Below are 24,952 nucleotides of genomic sequence, written 5' to 3' on the forward strand. Positions count from 1 at the left end.
AGCTCAAAATGCGATTCATCAAAGAAGCAACCCTCTGCCAGTTGGTGCAAGTCTAATGTTGGCATTTTTTCTATGAACTCACATGACCATGGGTGCAGTCACCTCAGTCTGCTCCATTCACAACAGGGTTTACTGCATCATTGTTTTGGACACACATCTGGAAGCCCCTTGGTTCATTTGGACGGTGAATTGGCCTAGGGTAGCATGCCGATCGGCCCATACCAACCTGCGCAGCCAACGTTCACCTCTTGCCTCGATGGCTCATGCTGCCCCATAGTTACTACACTGGGTCATCAAAAAGGTTCCATTTGTCCTCTCACAGTACACTTTAACCACAGCAATGTGTGAACAATTCACAAACTCTGCCATTTCTGAAATGCTGCCACCCTTGGCCCGATAGCCGATGATCATGCCTTCTTCAATGTCTGATAAATTGCTATATTGGCAACTTGTTGACATCCTATCTTATATACCCATGAAGTCTGCATGTGACACGTGCATTTGATATGGGAATCTTTCCATCCTTGCTGATCAAGTGCGTCTTCCCTGTGACTGATGGGATCTTTCAACAGGACAATGCGACATGTCATACCACCAGAATTATTTGCGAGTGGTTCGCAGAGCATGACCAAGACTTCCAGCTACTTCCCATTCAAGCATAGGTGGAACCACCTTGATCGACATATTCGACAACTGGATCTACCACCATGCACCTGTCTGCATGGACTCCAGCTACCTCTAGCAACCATCCAGCATCTTATTGAGTCATTCCCATAATGTCTGGCTGTCAAAGGTGGTTATTCTGGATATTAGTAGGTGGTCATAATAATGTGATTCCACCGTGTATTTGTAACTATAACCTAACTGTATTAATCGTTTTACTGATCTAACTGTTCTAGCAACCCTATTGAATGTCCGTATCACACTGTCCTTTGCAAGTGACCCAACCTCTTGTAATGTAATCCGACCTTGAACTGAATAGGTAAAGGCAGAATAGAAAACCTGATTAACATAACATTTTTAATTTGTTCATCCCAGATTTAGACACTTCCTAATAAATTTCCGTAAATTCACTTTAGGAGCATAAATCCTTTTCAATTAAGTCGTCAGTGTTTTTGCGCCCCAGATACCATTGCTGGGTAACTTTTCTAATGGAAGCAAGTATATACATTTGTACCATGCAGAAGTCATCAGCACAAAAAAAGGTAGTGGAGAATTTGAGACAAACCCGGCGCGGGATGACAACGTACTATGGGCATGGTGTTTATCTAACAGATGCCTTTTTGTTTATCAGAGTGTTTTATTGGTGTTGATTGGTTAAAATAAAAAATCTTAACTATAACCTTAATTTTTTTTTGTTAATCTTTCTTTCTGCAACATTCAAGTGGACTGACTCCACAGCCATGCTCCTTTAATGTAAGAAAAAAAACACTTGGGCCCTGAACTGTTTCAATTAGAGAATGACACGGGGACAAATTTTTCCCCATCCGTGCAGGAACTCATTTTCCCGTCTTGTCTCCACAAGTTCTTTTCCTGACCCTGCCCCATTCCTGCAAGCTCCATCCTCATTTGCACAAGCCTCATACACTTTAAAATCATCAGTGTTCGAGGCTTGTGCGGTTAAGGCAGAGCTTACAGGAATGGGTCAGGGACAAGGACAGTGACAAAACTCACGAGGACGGGACAAGGACGAGGACAAATTTGTCCCCGTATCATTCTCTAAACTACACCACTCTAGAAATCAAAATGTAGTATAAGTGAGCCAAGTAAAGGACAATCAAGCCATTGTGACATCACTGATGAGGTTGGCTCTTAGACATTGGTGGAATGAGGCATTATGATGTCACAATACCAGCTCTGGTTATCAGAGGCTGAAGCTTTTCACACTAGTTATTTATTCAATTGTCTATACTGTCCTCCCAAGTAGAGAATGACACAGGGACAAATTTTTCCCTGTCCCCGCATCGCAAACACCAGGTAATAGGATAGAGCAGTTTGCATTTCTCTAGAACAGAACAAAAGCCATTCAGTAGGATGCTGTTTTAATTCAATAGTTTGATAACAGAAGATAAAGCTACTAATAAATCTATACTCTTGGAAGAATGCAAAAATATAGAAACACTCCATAAAACAAGTACACTCTTCTTACAAGTACTTGAGGTGATTTGCCCTGCGCATGTGTCGTTCCTATAATTAACAGACAAAAATGGTGGTGGTTGCGCCAGGTCACTGAACTGGAACCTTTTGAAAGCCTTAACCCAGTAGGCTGAAGGGAAGGAGGCAACATCAGCAATCGGCACAGCCCACAACAGGACGAAGATATGGTGGCATGAGTCAAGGCAGAAGGTAATGTTGGAAGACCCGAGTGAAGGACCTCATGTGGGTCTGGATGGTGGAGAAGGTCTGAGGCCTGCAGGTTATAGTAAGAAGGGAATGGGACTTGAATATTGTACCACCTTCTTGTGGTGCCACATTCAAAGCAGTTTACATATATACGGGCACTTTATTTTGTACCCAGGGCAATGGAGGGATAGGTGACTTACCCAGAGACACAAATAGCAGCGCTGGGATTTGCTGGGGCAGAAGCTCTACCACTAGGCCACTCTTCAGAGAGGTTGGAGGGGGAGATGGTACTTAAGAGAGGTTGGCCCTTTGTTTTACTCTCCTCTTTGCCCTTTATCATGCCCTCCAGTACTAAATTAGCTCTTTGCCCCCAGAATCTAAATACATACCCTTAAATCTTAGTTTCTTTTTCACCAGGTGTTCCACCAGAGTTCTTCCATATCCCATAATTTCATGAATGTACCTAGAACTCACATTTAGTTGTGGTGGTGGTGATGGGGAAGCCACAGTTAATATGGTTGGCCAATAGATCAATAGACATCTAGGTCTCACTCCCTCCTTACCCCCATGGCTTCTAATGATACTAGTACCAGGAGATACCAATCTACTCCTTGCTACTTTGCCTTTCTTTCCCAACATGCAGCTGGTACTACATGTACATTGAAACCTCATGGTCACATGTTCTGTTCATGACTTTACATAGTTATATAGTAAACGACAGCAGCTAAAGACCTATATGGTCAATTCATTTTGCTCAACAAGACGGCCAGAGTTGCCACTCTGTGCAGATGCATTCCTTCATGTTTCTTCTGAGACCATGAAAAGGAAATGCTACCTACGAAGATCTGATGCAATGCAGGTGTCTGCCAGAGAGAGGCTCTGGAGTGATTCAACTGCTGAGGTCTGAGAATCCTTGCCAGCTATGGTTACACTCCTCCTGCAGTGAGGGTTGACCTGTGGCTATGCCACAACTACTACTTATCATGAATAACACTGGTCTTCATACAAATTTTTCTTTGCAATCTCTTTACTGTAAGGCCATGTTTACTTTTACCAAAGAGCTTGTTTGGATTTTTAGTTTTCAGATGATGAAGGGGTTGTTTGGATACAAAAAAGGAGCAGAGAAGATCAGACCTTCAAGCCAAAAGATATACTTTAACGACAACCCTGTAAAGTGGAGCCTGAAACCGGGACCCTACACGGACCGTGTTTTGGCTACAGTCTATATGAGGAGTCCTCACAAGAGTCCACTCAACAGATGGCCAAAATCTAAAATGGAGCTTATATGGCGTCTTGACAACTCGAACAAAGTTGGCATGAAGAGCGTTTCCATTTTGATCTGATGCAGAGTTTGTTGCTTCTCTTTTTCGTAATATGCCACATCATGTTTTGCCTTGTGACATGTGCCTTGAGCATTGGGAGAGATGGAATTATGACTGAATTGAATTAACTCTCCCCAAATGTATTGTTTTGCTCTCCAAATTTTTTTCCTCGGATATTTTCCATTTTCTGCGATCCGTTTACCTTACTCTTTAGATTCTTACTGGCTCCACTGTCATTCTTTCAGCATAATTTGCATATCTGTGGTATTAATTTTGCTGATTGTACAACATCACAGCAGTCGTGTGATAACAAATAAGTACTTTAGCTGAGTATAGTCTTGGCAGCCCCATCCCTTGCTGCTTGAGGAAAGGTACACGGCTAGTCGCTAGCCAGATGAGATAATCTCAGAGCCCCGTACTGGTTGCCGAGTCTGTCCAAATAGTGGGGGGTTGAATGCTGGCATAAAACTTCTTCTGCTGGCGTGAAAGCAATGTCTGTGTTGCCTCGTCACAACACATCACTTTTTTCCTATAGGAAAGCATCTGTTGTGTTCTTCCAAAAGCAAAACAGTTCAGTAGCCCCTGGGATACAGCTGTAAATGCCTATAGGAAAAACAGCATAGATAATCAACTGCCTCATCTGGCTTGTAGTAATTTATTTAAAAAATTTATATACCGCCTGGAGTCTCGGCGGTTTCCATGTAACAACACACATGAATAAACATGAATCATACAGTTGACCAATACACATCATTCTAAAGCAGTAGCTCTACACACTCAAATCCAAAAAAATAAAAAATATAACCTTAAAAACTTCAATATCATCAAAAAACAAAATATAACAGAGGAACCATATTAAGTTTTAAAAATTACAACTTACAACAGACATGGACAACTCCGGTCCTCGAGGACCGGAATCCAATCGGGTTTTCAGGATTTCCCCAATGAATATGCATTGAAAGCAGTGCATGCAAATAAATCTCATGCATATTCATTGGGGAAATCCTGAAAACCCAATTGGATTCTAGTCCTCGAGGACCAGAGTTGCCCATGTCTGACTTACAATCTTCAATAAACTTTCAGCAAGGTGAAAAGAACAGAGTCTGGAATTAGCAGTGGAGATGATGGGCACAGATAAGAATGATTTACCTAATAAGTGGAATTGCCCAGGAGCCGTGTAGGAAGGTTTCCACATTCTACTCTAGGCAGGGCAGGGTTAATCCTTCATTGGGTCCTAGGCACACGAGTACACTGGACGAGCGAGACCAGCTACACAGCAGGAAGTTTCAGTTAAACGCAAAAGGAAAGAGAAATATGACCTTTCCCCCAACTAGACTGGCATGTCCTTAATACATTTCTTTCTAAAGGTTAAGGCACACTCCCCGCTACAGAGCTGAAGTTGTACTGTCTTTGAGGGGTACCTGTGGCAATTGGGGATTAAGTGACTTGCCCAGTAAGCTCCCAATAAGGAGCAGCATGGATTTGAACCCCAACCTCAGGGGGCTGAGGATATAGCTCTAACCATTACACTACATATTCTCATATATTGACTAAATCTGATGAGAGAGGTATGTTAGATAGATTGTGAGCCTGCCAGGACACATAGGGAAAATGCTTGCGTACCTGATTGTAAAACCACTTAGATAACCTTGATAGGCGGTATATAAAAACCTAACTGATCCTCTCTTCTCTCTCCCCTCTATAGCGATCAACTTGTTCTATTGATCACTCTCTCCTCAAAAATGGATTTCCTGTCCTATTAACCCTCTTTCTTCCTCCCCTCTTAAAGTCAATCAATTTGTACCTTTGCTTAATCTTTGTAAACCGCATGGAACTTCACGGTATTGCGGTATATAAACTGTTATTATTATTATTAATAAACTTGATAAACTTGAAACTTGCGAGAGCTAATTCCTATAGTATTCTATATTTCAATTGAATAACTCTTGATGTAGTACCTTTAGACGTGACTATAAGTTCTGTTAAAAAAAAAATAGAGGTGAACCAAGCCAAGGCCAAGTCTTTCCTTGGAATAGACTTCCAGAGTCTACATCATGTTTCAGCTCTAGCCCTATTTAAATCCAGGCTAAAAGCCCACCTCTTTGAGGCTATTTTTAAATCTGTCTAATAACAATGCTATTTAAATAATTCTCATACAACATGAAAAGCTTAATCTCTTATTTGACCTCTTGGGCTGTCTTGAATAGTTTTGTAAGGTCTTTTACATGTCTGCGTACAGCAACACAGGCACCATAGCTACCAGCAGCTCCAGAGCTTCTGGAAAATTACGATCCCAAAAGGGAGTTGGGGGGGAGTTCCCTTTTTTGCATCACGGAAAACCATTTTGAACATCGGCAGCAGAGCCTTCCGTGGCAGTAAGACTGCTTTAACGAGTCTTACTGCCACGGGAAGCTTTTGAGCATCGGGGTCTCTTTCTTGCAGTGGGACATTTTACGAGATAGATTTAAAGTTGCTTGTGGCCACCTCTAGGAAGAGAAAAAGTGAATGGCTGGTTCTGTTAGAGTTTCCTAATTTGGCGTGGAAGAGAGCTCTCTGAAGCAGGCGTTGCCAACTCTGTGTGGCAGATCCATGTCCTCGCTCTATTAAGTGTGGGGCTTGTTAACTAGACCACCAAGGTAACCAATGTGATCAAAGTCATATTTATTTTAGAAAGTAAGTTTATCAAAAGTCCTCATTAGCAAAATCAAGATGACACACTGAAAACAAAACTGACAAGAAACTATACACAATTTTCTTCCAAGGAGTGGGCAATTTGGGTAACCAACCAGGATGCTAGGCTGGGGGGAGGGGTTCTTACCTCTCTCCACAGCCTTTGTGGATGTTATTGATATAAAATGCTACATGACTCGAATAGCTGATCAGTAATCTATGCAGGTTACTCAAGAAGAGTATGTGTGTGAAGTGTGCACTCTATGAGGGGTGGCCTAAGGAATCTGGCCAATTGGAATCTTAGGCCACTCTCAGTGCATCCCAGAATGCACTGGGAGATAAGTCTAAGATTCCAGTTGGTCCAGGGCCTGGGCCAGTCAGGGCCTTAGGTCCCTCCCTGGTAGGTCCTAAGTTGGTGTGGGAAGGAGCAGGCCGGTGTAGGAAGGACCCATCTATCCATCCGTCCATCTAAAAAAGTCTTTGGGGGGGGGGATGCGATTGGTTGACTGGGCTGCTGAACTGATCTCGGCAGCCGCAATCAGCTCAGCGGCATCCCGATCGGAACTTATACCTGTTTTGACTTCGTCTAAGTCAAAACATATAAATTCTGTCCAGACAACCTCATCAAACTTTTGATTATCGTTTCAGGATGACTAAGTTTGGTCGGCCCACATCCCGCCCACCTCCCATCTCCCACCCTAACCACTCCTACTAAAACGCCCCTTTGAACTCTGTGTGTACAGCGGGATTCAGAGGCCTAAAAAGTCTCTGGATATGTCCAAAAACTGGCTTCGACTATCAGCCCTTGGACGACCTGTCTTTTAGGTCATCCAAGCACTGACTTAGGCCATTTTTTGGACGTATTTTTCTTTTTATTATGTACCTCATACTGTGTATATATATATATAGCCTTAGTTGAATTTTCTCATAAAGGTGGTTAATAAAGTAAAGTAAATAATAAATAGGAGCACAATATATCATCACCACTAGAGCCGCACCTGACAGACAGATTTCACTTAAAGGGAGCTAAGTGTATAGACAGACTCTTTAACAGCTTTTATCAGTTGTTTCCAAATGTGTCCCGAGGGCTCCCCAGCCACTCAGGTTTTCAGGATATTCACAATGAATATTCACGACAGTGTTTTGTGTGCAAATGTCTCATGAATATTCATCTGTGGATATCCTGAAAACTTATACAAATACAAAACATTGGTGTTCAAAAAGGTGTCGATAAATCCAAACACATCAATGTGAAAAGCACAAAAGCAACGGGGAAGGAGCTCAGAGACCTAAATTCAGGCAGCGTGACTGCTGGTATGTTTGCAGGTCATCGGCTCAATCATTGGTCCAATCACCCAATACTGTTATACTTTTAAATAATCTTAAATAACTTTTGATACTTTCCCCCTCTTCTACGAAACCACGCTAGGGGTTTTTAGAGCAGAGAGCCGCGCTGAATGGCCCGCGCTGCTCCTGATGCTCATTGAGTTCCGCTAGCACGGTTTTGTAGAAGAGGGGGTTTATCTTTTTTAATTATTTTTTTAAAATATATGTCATATTCAATAAGATAGCGCTCCAAATTCACATAGCACTTATCTTAAATGAACGCCGCAAGATGCAGTGCCTTTAACATCTTGTGGCGTACATTTAAGATAAGTGCTATGTGAATTTGGAGCGTTATCTTATTGAATATGACATATACTGGTTGAGAAGCCGGGTATACAATTCCATCCGAGCTAAGTACTCTATATTAAGATTATAGTTCTAATAAGGACTTACAGTTGAGAGATTACAATGTAAGTAATAAAATATATAAAGCAAAAAAACTTTTTAAATAAAAAATTTTGCTTTATATATTTATATAAAAATTAAGTAGCCCTCAAAAGAGATATTTTGGACCGATGATAGCTCACATATGGGCTAGTGAGTACTTGACCTAGTTCAAGCGGCTGCTAAACGTGAGCACTTGAGATCCTTAGTCTCGAAGAGATAGTTATTGTGATAAATCAATTCTGGCACTAGCCTTTATTTAGGTATTTTTGGTGTGCTTCACATTAATTAGACAGGGTTGAAGCATATATATATATAATTTATAAAAAATAATTTAAAAAGATAAAGTTTCAAAAGTTATTTCAGATTATTTAAAAGAATAACAGTATTGGGTGATTGGACCAATGATTGAGCCGATGACCTGCAAACATACCAGCAGTCACGCTGCCTGAATTTAGGTCTCTGAGCTCCTTCCCCGTTGCTTGTATAATCGCTTTTGTGCTTTTCACATTGGTGTGTTTGGTTTTGATTCCTGAAAACCTCACTGGCAAGGGAGCCCCTAGGACAGGTTTGGAAACCACTGGCTTGTATCTTTCACTATGCCAGTCAGCAGAAACGTTACAAGATTATTTACCTGAAGAAAATACATTATGAAATTGAAGCCGTTGTGTTCCTCTGGTTTGATCATCAATGAAGTTGAAAGAACAGCAGCTGTAAAAAGGACATATAGCTACAGTCAACCATCTCAAATGCCTGCTTTCTGCTTATGGCTGTTCTGCATCTCTGGTGCATATGCTTTTAAAAATTAAGATAACAAATTCTGCGCCACGCCAAAGCTGCGTGCTTTCCTTTATAGAGATATTTTGTATCAAAGCATGTTTTTCTAGCGTAGGTTTGGCTAAACTCCATTCTTTAGGGCTGCAAACAGGCCAGGTCTTTAGGATACCCACTAATGAATATGCATGAGAAAGATTTGCATGAAGATTTCTTATATGTATTCATCGGGGATATCTTCAAAAACCTGGTTTGTTTGCAGCCCTCAAGGACTGAACTTGGACAAGCTTGTTCTAGAGCAGGGGTTCCCTCACCCCAGTCCTTGAGACACACCAAGCCAGTCTGGTTTTCAGGATCTTCCCCAATGGATATACAGTGCCTTCATTATATGCAAAACTATCTCATGCGTGATCATTGTAAAACTTAACAGGGTGACATAACAAAAAAATAGTTTTCTCAGAACATTTTTTTTTCCAAAAGAAGCGATGTGTGCTCTGTATTTTGAGATACTACTTTGTTATTTTTTTGTTATAAATTACCCTTTTAAGCTTTTCTATGGGAAGATATTTTTCTGGGTGCATATAAATACATGAATATTTTTTTTAAGAATATTCCCCTACTATAATTAATCTATGCATATTCGTTGGGGATATCTTGAAAATCTGACTGGCTATGTGTGTACCGAAGACTAGGTTGCAAACACCTGCTGTAGAACAGGCTGTCCTAGAGGTACGGTGACATAATGAGTTTAGAAATGATGGTGATCTGTTCTTGGCTGCCTTAATTTCCTATTTCTTCTGCTGCTGACGTTTCAGTTTTTGAAAAAGGTGATTTCTGCCAAAGTTGGTGCTGAAATGTAGCTGTGATTAGAAGAGCAAGTTATTACTATTAATTATTTCTAGAACGCTACCAGATGTGCACAACATGGTACAGAGCCTTGAAGGAGACAGTTCCTGCTTGAAGGAGCTTACAATCTAAACCAGTGTATCGCAAACTGTGAGCCTCCTGAGATTTCAGGCGTGCCGCGACACACTGGCGAGGAGGAGAGTCGTCCTCACCGGCTGACTGCCTACAGGACGTGCCTCTCGCGGTGAGAGGCACATCCTGTATTAAGTCAGCCGGTGCAGATGACTCTCCCCCACACCTCCCGGATCCATCCACCCAAGCAGGTCACGGCCAGATGGGGCCTCCGCGCGTTTCCGGGTGCCTTCTGGCCGGGGCATTGGATTTAGTGTGCCACCCTCGGAAAGTTTGCGAGACACTAATCTAAACAGACAAGACAGACAAACAGGATGCCAGGACGGGGGATACAGTTAGAGAGGATGGTTAATCTGCTGGCTAGGGCTGTGAGAAGTGGGGAGTAAAGTAATGGATTGAAGGTTATATCAAAAAGGTGAATTCAAGGGTGATCTTGCTTTTAAACAAGGGAAGGACGTGATGGACAAACTCGGGTAGTTTATTCCAGGCATATGGGGCAGCTAGATGAAAGGAGGGAAGGGGTAAAACATGGACCTCGCGGATCTAAAACCGCACGTCCTTAAAAATCTGAGGTCTGTGCAATGAAGTTGCTGACGGATCTTAATGCTTTTCCCTCCCTCCCAATCCATCATTGAAACGCAAGCAAAGCTGGGTCGCAGGTTTTAAAACCTCCCTGTAATTTGCTAAAGGATTTTTTTGTTTGTTTTGTTCTTTTTTATGGCCTCTCTCCCCATATACATTTAATAGTCCTTCACACCTCAACTACCCGTAGCTGTGTACGGCCCTCATCAGCTCGTCGTATTAAGCAAGGATAACACGAGATTTCGTGCAAGTTTAATGGAGTAATTCCCCACCTTCAGTACGGTATCTTTCGCTGGGAGTCTTTATGTAAGTGTTCAACGCTAGGGGAAAGTACCTCCATGACAATTTAGCTCTGACGGATCCTAAGTTTTGCCACTAGTCTCAGTATAGGGAGGGAAAAGCATTAGGATCCGTCAGAGCTAAATTGTCATCGAGGTCTGTCAGAGCCAGAAACTACAAGTGGCACGGACTTCAGATTTTTAAGGACGTGCGGTTTTAGATCCGCGAGGTCCGTCAGGTCCGCGTTTTACCCCTTCCCGGGGCGAAGTCTGGAGTTGGCAGTAGAGGAGAAGGGTAGAGATAAAAGCAGCTTATCTGAGGAATGGAGTTCTCGGTGAGGCGTATAAGGAGAGATAGGAGAGATACTGAGGAGCTGCAGAATCAACACACTTGTAAGTTAGTAATAGGAATTTGAACTGTATGTGGAGGTGAATAGGTAGGGTTACCAGCCGTCTGGATTTCCCCGGAAATGGTCTCCTTTTCCATGTCTGGATGACTTTGTCTGGGTTTTGAAAAGCTTCCTGTCAAAATCGCATCAGGAGGGGGCATCCGCACATGCATGGATGCAATGCGGTGATGTCACACACATGAACGCATGTGCGGATGCCATCTGGGGGCGGGGCAGAATGGGGCATCATGCAGGCGGAACTGATTTAAAAACAACCTGAAAACTTTCCTTTTTAGAGACGCTTTTAATCTTTAAATGACTTATATCTAACGTACCAAACACCATTTATATATATAAAAAAAAAATTTAAAAAAATTTTTTTTACCTTTCCTCATGTACCTTCCATTCATGGCTTCTTATTTTCTTTTAAAAATGAAAATCATTAACTTTGTAACTTTCTCCATTTTTTCCTTATGTTCTCAAGTTTGTTTATATGTCTGTGCGTCTAACCCATTTTAAGTTGTACGTTAAATTGTATGTTTATTTTATATTTTATTGTAACTCGCTTAGTAAATTATATATAAGCGATTATCAAATTTAAATAAAACGTGAAACTTGGTAACCCTATGGATAGGGAGCTAGTGAAGTGATTTGAGGAGAGGGGTGAGGGAAGCAAGGTTGGCAGTAGATAAGTAATGCAGCTGATTGCACCAATTGCAGCAGGGGAGAGGTGGTTCGGTGTTAGAAGTAAGAGGTTATGAGAGTGTGGACAACGGCAAATGTTGATGATTTTGTAGAGGTAGAAGTGACTGGCTTTAGCAGGCTGTTGGATGAGTGTAGAAAATGAGAGGTCAGAATCGAAGACGACTCCAGGGTTGTGAACAGAGGAGACTGGAACAATAATAGTATTATTTACAGAGACGGAGAAAGGAGGGAGAGGAGCGGAGGGGTTTAGGAAAAAAGAGATGCAGCTCAGTTTTCAGATGGCGGCAAGATATCCAGGCAATAGTGTCAGCCAAACAAGTTGAGGCTTTTTCTTGGACTTTAGGTGAAATTTCGGGTGTAGAGAGATAGATACTGGAAGCCATGGGAGGCGATCAGGGCACCGAGGGAAGAGGTGTAGAGAGAGAAAAGAACGCCATCAGTAGAGGAGGACCCACCAATGCATACGGTAAAGATGCAATGGAAGAGGTAGGAGGCAAACCAGAAGAGGACAGATTCAAGGAATCTAAGTGAGGACGGCATATCAAGGAATAAGCAGTGGTTAAAGGTATCAAAGGCAGCAGACGGGTCAAGAGGGATGAGGATCGAGTAAAGGCCCTTAGATCTGGCCAGGAACAGATCACTGAAGACTTTGGGGGGCAAAAACCTTACTGTAGAGGATCAAGATGAAAGGAAGTCAAGGCAGTAAAGGAAGACAGCGTAATCAAGTAGCTTGGATAGGAACAGAAAAGGGAGACAGGGCGATAGTTGGACAGGCAGGTGGGGTCCAGTGAGGGCTTTTTGAGAAGCAGTTTAATGATTGCATGCATGAAGGTATCGGGGACAGTTGCAGTGGAAATGGATAGGTTGAGGATGTGACAGATGAAAGGAATAAAAGAATGTGAGACGAGATCAAGGAAAGGGGTGGGAATAGGGACTAAGGGGCATGTAGTAGGCATGGCTGAGGACAGAAGTTGTGCGGTTGCTTCCTCCTTGATTTCAGAGAAGGAAAAAAGTCAGCAGTAGTTGAAGGAGGTTTGAGAGAGTGGGACTAGGCAAGGGAAGGATGTGAGGGTGCTTCCTGAGTTGTCTGGTTGAAAGAAAGAAGGAATGGTGTGAGCTTGAAGGTCAAAAGAGTGGATGGTGGAAAGGGGAGAAGGATGCGACTCTGTCATGGAAGTATTCAGCCATCATCTGGGGAGAGAGAGATGGAGGGGTCGGAGGATGTGTGTGCTTTGAAGAGGGAGTTTAGCATGACAAAGAAACGGTGGGGGTTGGAAGAAAGGGAGTTGGATTCAGTAGGCTTGCTTGCCCAACATAAGAGCAGAATTAAAGGAGGTCAGCATAAATTTAAAGTGAAGGAAGTCAGCATGAGTATGAGATTTGAGCCAAAGGCACTTAGCACAGCGAGTACAGGAACATAAGTAGCGAATACTGGGAGAAAGCCAAGGTTCAGGTTTGGTATGCCTAACAGAGAGGGGAATAGGGGAAGCATGGGTGTCCAGAGCAGAGGAGAGAATAGAGTTGTACAATGAGACAGCCTCATGGACAGACTTGGATAACATAGTGGAGGCAAAGAGAGGTTAAACAGTGGTTGAGAATGTGGAAGAATCAAGGACTTGAAGATTTCAAAACCTGTTGGTGATGACTAGGCATGACTGAGAAGGAAGGTGAGTAATTTTGAAGTTTATCAGATGATGATCAGAGACGGGGAGCAGTTAGAGAGAGAGAGAGCGAACAGTTGGAGAAGAAGACAAGACCAAGGCCACACCAATGAGTGGGGATAATGGAGGTTGAATGAGGTGGTTAAGGCAAGAAACGTAGAGGCATAAGTATGAGAGGGATCATCAGGATGAATGTTAAAATCCCCAAGAAAGAGAAGGGAGAAGATGAATCAAGGAAGTTGGAAAGCCAGGACTCAAATTCGGTGAGAAAAGCGGAAGGGGACTTGTCTGCTATCTGGAGAGGTAGAGAAATGAATAGGCAGATGGAGTGGACTTCAAATGAGGAAAGGTTGTGTGTGAGGTGGGAGAAGAGGTTGAAATCTGCAAGAAGGAGCGAGAAGAAGCCCACCATCTCTGCCTTGACGATTAGGGTGTGGTATATGGGAGAAGTGGTAGTCACCATGTGAGAGGGCAGCAGCTGCAGTGGAGTCCTGAAGGCAGATCCATGTCTCAGTTAGAGCAAGCAGGTGGAGGGAATGGGAAATAAAGAGGTCATGAATGTAGGGCAGTTTGTTGGAGGCAGAGTGAACATTCCACAGGGTATATGAGAACGGGAGAGAGAAGGACTGAAGGTGAGGAATAGGTATAAGGTTAGGGCGGTTACACATGTGGGGAAGTAGATGGTGTGGAGGGCCAGGATTGGGATTGACATCCCTGGCATTGAGTAGAAGGAATAGGAGAGTGCGCTAAAGCAAAGAGGAATAATGACGACAATAAGAAAGACAGGTGATACTCAAAGGGAAAGGAGATGGATGAATGGAAGGGAGAGAATGTTTGAGCTTGAGTGGCATAGTAAAGGGGGAGAGGGTTCAATGGGGGCGGTCCGCCCCAGGTGCTGTCTTCTTATGGGCGCGACACCCCTTCTCCTCCTCTCCCCCCCTCCCCCCCTCCCGCTCCTCTCCTTAAGAACATAAGAATAGGATTACTGGGTCAGACCAAATGGTCGATCAAGCCCAGTAGCCCATTCTTACGGAGGCCAATTCAGGTCACTAGTACCTCGCCAAAACCCAAAGTGTAGCAACATTCCAGCATCTTAAAGAATAGCAAGATTCCGGAACCCCAATGAGGGCAACATTCCAGAGCTGAGATTGTGATGTCATAATGCCTCATTCCACAGTGCCTCAGAGCCAACCTCATCAGTGATGTTAATTGTCCTATACTTGGCTCACATTAGAACATAAGAATAGCCATACTGGGTCAGACCAATGGTCCATCTAGTCCAGTAGCCCGTTCTCACGGTGGCCAATCCAGGTCACTAGTACCTGGCTAAAACCCATGTACACACACCCCTTGCCTTCTCCCAAACATTTTTTTTTACTTCTCCGGCATGAGGTTGCTGTCTGTGTCAGCATCAGCACTCTCTCTGACATCACTTCCTGGACCCACACCTAGGAAGTGACATCAAAGGGTGAGCAGACATGTATATGCAGCTCATGCCGGAGAAGTTAAAAAGGTATGGGGAAAGGGAAGGGGACACACGTGTATGGCAGAAGGGAGGGGGGTGGAAGAGGGGCAACTCTGCCCCAGGCACCGCTCACCCTTACTATGCCACTGGGTAGATGACAAGATGGCTGGGGAGGGGCTAGGAAAAGGAGAGGGATAGTGAGGATTTGTGGTGTGGAGAGGAGAGAGAAATGGAGTTAGTTTGGTGAAAGTGTGAGAAGCAGAAAGTGAATTGGAGTCATAAGGTGAGGAATAGAGGAAGGAAACAGAAATATAGGAGGTAGTGAGAACAGATGGGTTCCCTCAGGACGCGCATGAAGGAGCATGTGCTCCTTGTTCGCGATGCATCATGCATTGGTGGCTCGTGCCGCCTAGAGAGGGTTTACATTAAATAGGTAGGCCAGTGAGATCACCTGAGCGTTTGCTTGGGAGAGGCTACAGCCAGCCAGTCAGAGGCAATGGGGGAGGGGCTAGAGTCAGGCAACAACAGAGATGGGGATTGGAGAGCTCAATCTGCAGTCGCTCCTGAAAGAAATCTGCTGCACCTTGTGCAAATTCACTTTGTCCTTCATGGCCATTAAAAAGATAAAAAGAAAAATCTGTTGTTTTATAGCTGTGATAAAAATGGCCTTGACATGCTGGAAAACCTACGTAAGGGTGGGCAAAGGCCATTTTTTACCCCAGCTTAGTAAAAAAAAAAAAAAAAAAAAAAAAAAAAAGACTCTCAAATTGGTACTGAGGCAAAATGACTTGCCCGAGGTCACAAGGCGTAGGTTTACCGTATAGCTCCAGAAAAAGGAGGACGGATTGAGGCGTCCGCGTTTTACTTCTACTGAAAGCAATGGAACTAAGGACAGATAGAGACATTTATTTATTATTTATTTATTCATTTTATAGCCCATCCCCCCCAGAAGTTCAGAACAGGTTACAATAAAATAAAATAAAATTAGGTACTTAGAACTTCCCTATCTGTCCCAAAGGCTCACAATCTAGCTAAAGTACATTACATTAGTGACTTCTATTCCGCCCGTACCTTGCAGTTCTAGGCAGATTACAAAAGCTGACTGGACATTTCCAGGAAAATTACAATTTTGGAAATTATAGGGTTACAAAGAGATAAATGGACATTTCCAGGAGATTTACAGTTTAGGGAGCTGCTTACACGGTTGAGACTTTGAAGAGAAAGATTGCAAGAGAGGGAGAGACTTTGAGGGGGAATTTACAGAGGAGGGGAGGACAAGGGGAAGAGTTAAGATATCTGGATAAATTTTTTGAATAGCAGGGTACCTGAATAAACAATTAATAAAAAATTAAAGATATAACAAATTTCCAAAAATGGTGAGGAAAGGGTATAATTCAAATTTAAAAGAAAAGAGAGAAAAAAAACAAACAAACCCCAATGGAAGGAAAACCCAGATGTCTCAATCCGTCCTCCTTTTTCTGGAGCCATATGGTAACCCTAACAAGGCGCATCTGTGGGATTTGAACTCTGACTGCTCTAGTTCTCAGCCTGCTTCTCTAATTAGGCCTACTCCAAAAGAGAAATGCATCAGAAATTGGCATTTGAACCCAAACCACCACTTGCAGATCTCAAAACCCCATGCAAGAAAGGACAAGTGCTCAAGCCTAGTCCCTACTACTACTTATCACTTATATAGCACTGATAGGCGTACACAGTGCTGTATATTTTCACATTTATAGACGGTCCCTGCTCAGAAGAGCTTAGAATCTAACTTGGACAGTTTTATCAGAAACCCAGCCCTGCTCTGCCATCTTTTAGTTTGCTTTCACACTAACCTGGTGCCCAACAGATGAAAAATGCCACTGGATAAAGAACCATCCGCTGCTTTGCCACACTGATCACAGCCCACTGCTGATCCCTCACCGATGTCGAGCAGCTGTATTTTTTGTACATAGCACAGGCTTTCAGGAGCAGAGCCTATGGAAGGGAAAAAAAGCATTCTGACACAGCAACTCCATCTACTACATAGAAACATGATGGTAGATAAAGGCCAAATGGCCCATCCAGTCTGCCCATCTGCAGTATCCACTATCTCCTCCTCTCTCTATTGACTAAGCTCTTTACACCTGCATTGGGTGTCAGGTCAAAAGCGCGCCGGGACAAAGGCGCGCGCAGACAATTGAGCGCAGCACGGAGGTGCGCGCGAAGAAAATTACTGTTTTTAGGGGCTCCAACGGGGGGGCGTGGGGGAACCCCCCACTTTACTTAATACAGATCGCACCGCGTTGTGGGGGGTTTGGGGGGTTGAAACCCCCCACATTTTACTGAAAACTTCACTTTTTTCCTGTTTTTCGGGAAAAAGTTAAGTTTCCAGTAAAATGTGGGGGGTTACAACCCCCCACAACGCCGCCGCAATCTGTATTAAGTAAAGTGAGGGGGCTCCCCAACAAAACCCCCCGTCAGAGCCCCTAAAAACAGTAATTTTCTTCGGCGCGTGCCTCCATCTTGTGCTCAGTTGTCGGCGCGCGCCTTTGTCTTCCGCGATTATGTCTATGAATCCTGCATTGTGATGTCATAGAACTTTATGGTTATAGAAACATTGTAAATAACTACTTTATATCACAATACAAAAAGTTTTTACATAAACATATCCATATAAATTATTAAATAGTGCTCAGACCCACAACCTTAAGTGTTTAAGTGTATAGAACAAAACACAGGCTGCCATCAGACCATCATAGCACCATCATTGTCTGTACCACCTGATATTTTTATAATTTCACTTGTTTAATAAAGACAAAATGGACTTATCTTTTATGGTGGTAAATTTGCATTCGAAGGTCACGTAACAGGCAGCTCCGTGTTATAAAGTGCTCGTGCCAATTATAAAAGACTCCTGGAAGCCATAAAATACAAATCCAGGAGTCTTTTATAATTGGCACGAGCACTTTATAACACGGAGCTGCCTGTTACGTGACCTTCGAATGCAAATTTACCAACATAAAAGATAAGTCCATTTTGTCTTTATTAAACAAGTGAAATTATAAAAATATCAGGTGGTACAGACAATGATGGTGCTATGATGGTCTGATGGCAGCCTGTGTTTTGTTCTATACACTTAAACACTTAAGGTTGTGGGTCTGAGCACTATTTACCGTATTTTCGCGGATATAACGCGCGCGTTATACGCGATTTTACCTACCGCGCATACCCCTCGCGCGTTATATGCCTGAGCGCGGTATAGAAAAGTTTTTAAACATAGTTCCCACCCCCCCAGCAGAACCGCTCGCACCCCCACCCCGAACGACCGCTCGCACGCGCTCCCACCCGCACCCGCATCCACGATCGGAGCAAGAGGGAGCCCAAGCCCTCTTGCCCGGCCGACTCCCCGACGTCCGATACATCCCCCCCCCCGAAGGACCGCCGACTTCCCGACAATATCGGGCCAGGAGGGAGCCCAAACCCTCCTGGCCACGGCGACCCCCTACCCCCACCCCGCACTACATTACGGGCAGGAGGGATCCCAGGCCCTCCTGCCCTCGACGCAAACCCCCTCCCCCCAACGACCGCCCCCCCCCAAGAACCTCCGCCCGTCCCCCAGCCGACCCGCGACCCCCCTGGCCGACCCCCACGACACCCCCACCCGCCTTCCCCGTACCTTTGTGTAGTTGGGCCAGAAGGGAGCCCAAACCCTCCTGGCCACGGCGACCCCCTAACCCCACCCCGCACTACATTACGGGCAGGAGGGATCCCAGGCCCTCCTGCCCTCGACGCAAACCCCCCTCCCTCCAACGACCGCCCCCCCCCAAGAACCTCCGACCGCCCCCCCAGCCGACCCGCGACCCCCCTGGCCGACCCCCACGACCCCCCCACCCCCCTTCCCCGTACCTTTGGAAGTTGGCCGGACAGACGGGAGCCAAACCCGCCTGTCCGGCAGGCAGCCAACGAAGGAATGAGGCCGGATTGGCCCATCCGTCCTAAAGCTCCGCCTACTGGTGGGGCCTAAGGCGCGTGGGCCAATCAGAATAGGCCCTGGAGCCTTAGGTCCCACCTGGGGGCGCGGCCTGAGACACATGGTCGGGTTTGGCCCATGTGCCTCAGGCCGCGCCCCCAGGTGGGACCTAAGGCTCCAGGGCCTATTCTGATTGGCCCACGCGCCTTAGGCCCCACCAGTAGGCGGAGCTTTAGGACGGATGGGCCAATCCGGCCTCATTCCTTCGTTGGCTGCCTGCCGGACAGGCGGGTTTGGCTCCCGTCTGTCCGGCCAACTTCCAAAGGTACGGGGAAGGGGGGTGGGGGGGTCGTGGGGGTCGGCCAGGGGGGTCGCGGGTCGGCTGGGGGACGGGCGGAGGTTCTTGGGGGGGGGGCGGTCGTTGGGGGGGGGGGGTTTGCGTCGAGGGCAGGAGGGCCTGGGATCCCTCCTGCCCGTAATGTAGTGCGGGGTGGGGTTAGGGGGTCGCCGTGGCCAGGAGGGTTTGGGCTCCCTTCTGGCCCAACTACACAAAGGTACGGGGAAGGCGGGTGGGGGTGTCGTGGGGGTCGGCCAGGGGGGTCGCGGGTCGGCTGGGGGACGGGCGGAGGTTCTTGGGGGGGGGCGGTCGTTGGGGGGGGGGGGTTTGCGTCGAGGGCAGGAGGGCCTGGGATCCCTCCTGCCCGTAATGTAGTGCGGGGTGGGGTTAGGGGGTCGCCGTGGCCAGGAGGGTTTGGGCTCCCTCCTGGCCCGATATTGTTGGGGAGTCGGCGGTCCTTCGGGGTGAGGGTGCGAGTGGTGCTGCCGGGGGGGGGATGTATCGGACGTCGGGGGGGGGCATCAGGCTTTCAGGATGGGGACAGACCTTCAAGGGGGGACAGGACTTCAAGGGGGGACAGTGCACGGAAGTCAGGGGGGTGAACGGAGAGTCGGGACAGCGCACGGAAAGTCAGGGCGGGCGAAAGGAGCGTCGGGCATCATGCGCGTTATATGCCTGAGCGCGGTATAGAAAAGTTTTGGTACATATCATCGTGATTTCTGCGCGCTATACCCCTGTGCGCGTTTTACACAGGTGCGCGTTATATCCGCGAAAATACGGTAATAATTTATATTGATATATTTATATAAAAACTTTTTGTATTGTGATATAAAGTAGTTATTTAGTATATTATCACAATTATAGATTCATTTATCCCTATTGGTAGATATATAGAAACATTGTCACATGATGGCAGATAAAGGCCAAATGGCCCATCCAGTCTGCCCATCTGCAGTAACCATTATCTCTTCCTCTCTCTAAGAGATCCCAAGTGCCTGTCCCAGGCTTTCTTGAGTTCAGACACAGTCTCTGTCTCCACCACCTCTACCGGGAGACTGTTCCACGCATCTACCACCCTTTCTGTAAAAAAAAGTATTTCCTTAGATTACTCCTGAGCCTATCACCTTTTAACTTCATCCTATGCCCTCTCATTCCAGAGTTTCCTTTCAAATGAAAGAGACTGGACTCGTGTGCATTTACATATCGCCCCTCTCCCACCTTTCCTCCAAAGTATACAGATTGAGATCATTAAATCTGTCCCCATATGCCTTATGATCTAATCTAATCTAATACTTAGTTTTGTATACCGAGTCCTCAATCCAAGAATGCTCGACTCGGTTTACAGTAGTTAGATAAGGTAATGAAAATATAAGACATTAATTAAATTAAGCACATAGTAACATAGCAGAAGTAGGAGAGGAATTAATTACCAAAGTGTTTGGTGAACAGGGTGGTTTTCAGAGACTTGCGAAAGGATGAAAGAGAACTAAAACTTTGCAAAAAAAGTGGAAGATCATTCCAAAGTTGGGTGAACTTGAAGGACAGAGATTGACCTTATGATGAAGACCATGCACCATTTTAGTAGCCTTCCTCTGGACCAACTCCAGTTTTTCTACATTTAGATTTTTCTACATTTAGATTTTTCTACATTTAGAATCTTCTGATTGTGGTACTTACATATAAAGCATTTAGACTTATAATTCCTGATTATCTTGCCAATCTAACATTTCTCTACTGCCCCAGTCGAGTTCTTCATTCTTTAAATGACCAATGTGTAATTTTGTAAAATCCCAAAAAACTGGACTGATGGGTGTTTTGCATTTTATATTTTGTCATCGATCGATCTGGAATATTCTTCCACTACATGTTCACAGTAATCTGTCCTTCAAGGGTTATAAATACGATTTGAAAACCTGGTTGTTTACCAAAGCATACGGCTGCGCAGGTTGATTCTGGGATTTTGGGATGAAAGACCCTGCAGTCCACTTTGCCTCTTGTTTACATCTGTTCCTCTCCCTTTTCCCCTCTTGTCATTTTGTATAATTAAGTTTCTTTCCTATTTATCTCCCTCCTTTACAAAGCCACGCTAGTGTTTTTAGCGCAGGCTGCGACGGTAACGGCTCAGATGCTCATAGAAATTCTATGAGCGTCAGACCTATTACCATGGCAGCTGGCGCTAAAGTGCAGCTTTGTAAAGGAGGGAGTGTATTGGAGTTTCTTAATAAAAAAAAATAGTCTGTATACCGCTCCATCCCTGGACATAGCATTGTGCATGCACTTTCTAATGCGTGAAAATCCCTTCAGTAATAAGATAATAGTCTTAATTTATGGTTTTGTAAATTGAAAAGCAATTCCTACCGTAATAGCTGTCAAAGTAATTAGGAAGGTGCTTAGGAACACGCCACGTCCATAGAAATACACGGACATACAGGTGGAGTTCTTCGGGTTTGGCACCCCCGTGTGGAGAAGAAGACATCTGCAATTCAGGAAAGAAGAATTCCCTCTTAGCCAGGCAGTGAATTGTGGGAATTAGGAGGTGGGGCTCAGTTCACCACCATGCACCGAGTGACTTGGACAATATCACACGAGACCCGGATGACTACAACTTAACTTTCCTAGGCTTAAGTTCAGACTGCAAGTTTTTAAAATATTTTTACCAGTTCATTGATAAACAGGAAGAACAACAATACAGAGAAACAATGCTCAAGTGACTAATACTGACAATCTACTATACTACTTTCAAAAATGGCAATATTTCTCCCAAGTCCCTCCCCCCCACCTCTTCTATTGCTATTTACTCCAACCCCTCTCTAACCTATCCCAAAGTAGGGTTACCATACGGTTCCAGAAAAAGGAGGACAGATTGAGACTTTTGGGTTTGACTTCCATTGTGAAAGTAAAATCCGGATGTCTCAATTTGTCCTCCATACTTCCATTGCTTTCAATGGAAGTAAAACCCAGATGTCACAATCCGACCTCCGAGCTAGTTAGTATCCCTACCCCAAAGCAAGATATAAAAGTCCTACCAGACTTGGTTGACTCTTATCCAAGTCACATACAACCAGGATGCAGTTAAGAAGGTCAAAACAATTCACAGTTTAAAATTCAACTGCGAGCAGGGTGTGGCATTTTCAACCAAATGGGTTCCCAAAATTTTTGAAAGGTTCTCCAACAAGCAGGATTACCGTAATTCTTGTTATCAGCAACTTATCAAGACAGCATTACATGCTGTCCATAAATAATTCTGTTGTTCAGTTCTCTGAGTCCAGGAAAATCTAAGTTTACACGGTATTCGCTATGCAGGCAAACTGGGAAAATCCCTTCTCTTCAGAATCACAGGTCTTTGGAACGACCTTGCTACCCCGCTGCGGAACCTGGGCTCCCTCCAATTATTCCGCAAGCAACTGAAAACCTGGCTTTTCACTAAAATGTAATTCTATCCCCCCCCCTTACTCTTCTCTTCTATATATAAATTCATGTAAACCTTTTTTTTTCCTTCTCTTCCTATATTTTAAGTTCTTGTTAACCGTGCCGAGCTCCACAACATCCGTGGAGATGATGCGGTATATAAACTTAAGGTTTAGTTTAGTTTAGTTTAACTAGATCAGTGCTTGCCAACCTGAACTGGGGGACACCAGCCAGTTGGGTTTACAGCATATCCACAGTGGGAAAATTCTATAAAAGATGCCTAAAGTTAATTAATATATTGGCTTCAATAATGAGCTTTAGCAAGCTCATAATTGAAAAAAAGAAAAATTAATTGGGCAATAGACACCTGTCCTTTTATGCGTGATTCTATAAAAGACAGACGCCTATCACATGGTGTCTCGCAGTGTGTAACACCAAAGTAGGTATATTTAGTGGTGGAGAAAGACTTAGGTGCTGCAAGGCGCGATCCTCTAAAGCAGGAGTGTCCAACCTTTTGGCTTCCCTGGGCCGCATTGGCCAAAAAAAAAATGTTTCTGGGGCCGCACAAAGGTGCAAACGCTGCAGCAAGACAGAGGAGGGAGCCGGCAAGACGGTAAATACCCGGGGGCAGGAGAGGAAAACACTGCATTGCCCTCGACCGGGGCCGCACAAAATACTTGACTAGGCCGCAGGTTGGACACCCCTGCTCTAAAGGACTTAGGAGCCTATGAAGTAGGCCTTTAAAACCCAGGGTTCATAGACAACGGCGCGAAAGACAAAAGCACGCGTCGACAATTGAGTGCAGCGCGCGCCACCGCGCCGCTCTAAATTACAGTTTTTAGGGGCTTCGACGGGGGTTTTTGTTGGGGAACCCCCCCAGTTTACTTAATAGACATCGCGCCGGCGTTATGGGGGGGTATGGGGGGTTGTAACCCTCCACATTTTACTGTAAACTGAACTTTTTCCCTAAAAACAGGGAAAAAGTTCAGTTTTCAGTAAAATATGAGTGGTTACAACCCCCCACAACGCCCCCACAACGCGGCGCGATGTCTATTAAGTAAAGTGGGGCCCCCCACGCCCCCCGTCGGAGCGCTAAAAACAGTAATTTAGAGCGGCGCAACGGCGTGCGCTGCGCTCAATTGTCTGGGCGCGCCTTTGTCCCAGCGCGCTTTTGACCTGACACCATAACCCAGGCCTACATTACAGGCACCTAAGTTATAAGTTAGGCACGATTCTGTAATGGGTGCCTAAGTGTGATTGACATGCAATAGGCACCTAACTCTAAGCGCCATCTTTTTTTAGGCACCAGTTACAGAATCTGGCCCACAATGAATATTTATTTGATAAGATAGATTTGTATGCTATAGAGACAGTGCACGCCGTTTTCAGTCGTGCGCATTCATTGTTGATAGCCTGAAAACCTGATTGTTTGGACAGTGGCATGATGGGAAGGGCAGACTGTCCGGGCGCCGTCTTGGCAGGGACGACAGCACCTCTCCTCCTCTCCATCCACCCGCCAGGAAGTGATGTCAAAGGGAACTCTGAAGCCTGTGCAAGCAGCAGGTTAGAGATGCTGCTCGCTACTGGCAATCATTTGAAGAGATATGCCGGGAGAGGGGGGGAGGAAGCTGCATGCATGGTGAGAAAGGAATGTGGGGGAGGGGCAGCAGTGGCAGGAAAGAGTGTGTGTAGGGGGGGTTCCACATAGGATTACCAGATATCCAGAAAAACCCAGACATGTCCTCTTTTTAGAGGACTGTCTGGACATCCTGGCAGTTTGTCCGGGTTTTGGAAAACCCTGAGCTCCGACCGCGTCTTGAGGGTCTTCAACATACATATGTGGATGATGTCACACGCATTTAGCGCATGCTGGAGGCCCTCCAGAGGCAACCCAGAGGTCAGGAAAGAAGAGATGAGGCTTTGTGGGGGCAGAGCTGGAGGAACTAGGGGGCGGGGCTGGAGGTGGAGCATAGTGGTGCTGGGGGCGGAACGGAGCAGGGCCATACATCCAGGATTTGACGTAGCTAAATTTGAAACCCTCGCTACACAATGCTAGGCCAGACATGGGCAACTCTGGTCCTCGAGGGCGGGAATCCAATCGGGTTTTCAGGATTTCCCCAATGAATATGCATGAGATCTATTTGCATGCACTGCTTTCAATGCATATTCATTGGGGAAATCCTGAAAACCCAATTGGATTCCGGCCCTAGGCTACTGCCTTGGGTGCCTTCTTCCCCTCACTATGCTGTAGATGGGGTCTCCTAGGACAGGTTTGGGGCCCACTGAACTAGATTATTTGCTAAATCTTACTGGACTGT

The 24,952-nt window shown here is 45.1% G+C and overlaps 1 protein-coding gene across 6 annotated transcripts in view; it reads right to left on the minus strand.

Moving 5' to 3' along the window:
- Positions 1–2,025: 2,025 nt before the first annotated feature.
- Positions 2,026–24,952, minus strand: part of TMEM116 (transmembrane protein 116) — a 104,738-nt gene continuing 81,811 nt past the window's right edge. For 5 of the 6 annotated variants that reach the window (XM_033956842.1, XM_033956839.1, XM_033956841.1 and 2 more), the window contains 4 exons: positions 21,585–21,702; positions 16,773–16,914; positions 8,740–8,816; positions 2,026–4,268 (listed from right to left, as the gene is read on the minus strand). In XM_033956842.1, the coding sequence (XP_033812733.1) occupies positions 4,071–4,268; positions 8,740–8,816; positions 16,773–16,914; positions 21,585–21,702 (535 nt within the window). In that variant the 3' untranslated portion in view covers positions 2,026–4,070. The remainder of the gene's footprint in view (positions 4,269–8,739; positions 8,817–16,772; positions 16,915–21,584; positions 21,703–24,952) is intronic. The other variant, XM_033956846.1, reaches the window with a different exon arrangement.

This window comes from Geotrypetes seraphini, chromosome 8 (assembly GCF_902459505.1).
Source record: "Geotrypetes seraphini chromosome 8, aGeoSer1.1, whole genome shotgun sequence".
Taxonomy (NCBI): Eukaryota; Metazoa; Chordata; class Amphibia; order Gymnophiona; family Dermophiidae; genus Geotrypetes; species Geotrypetes seraphini.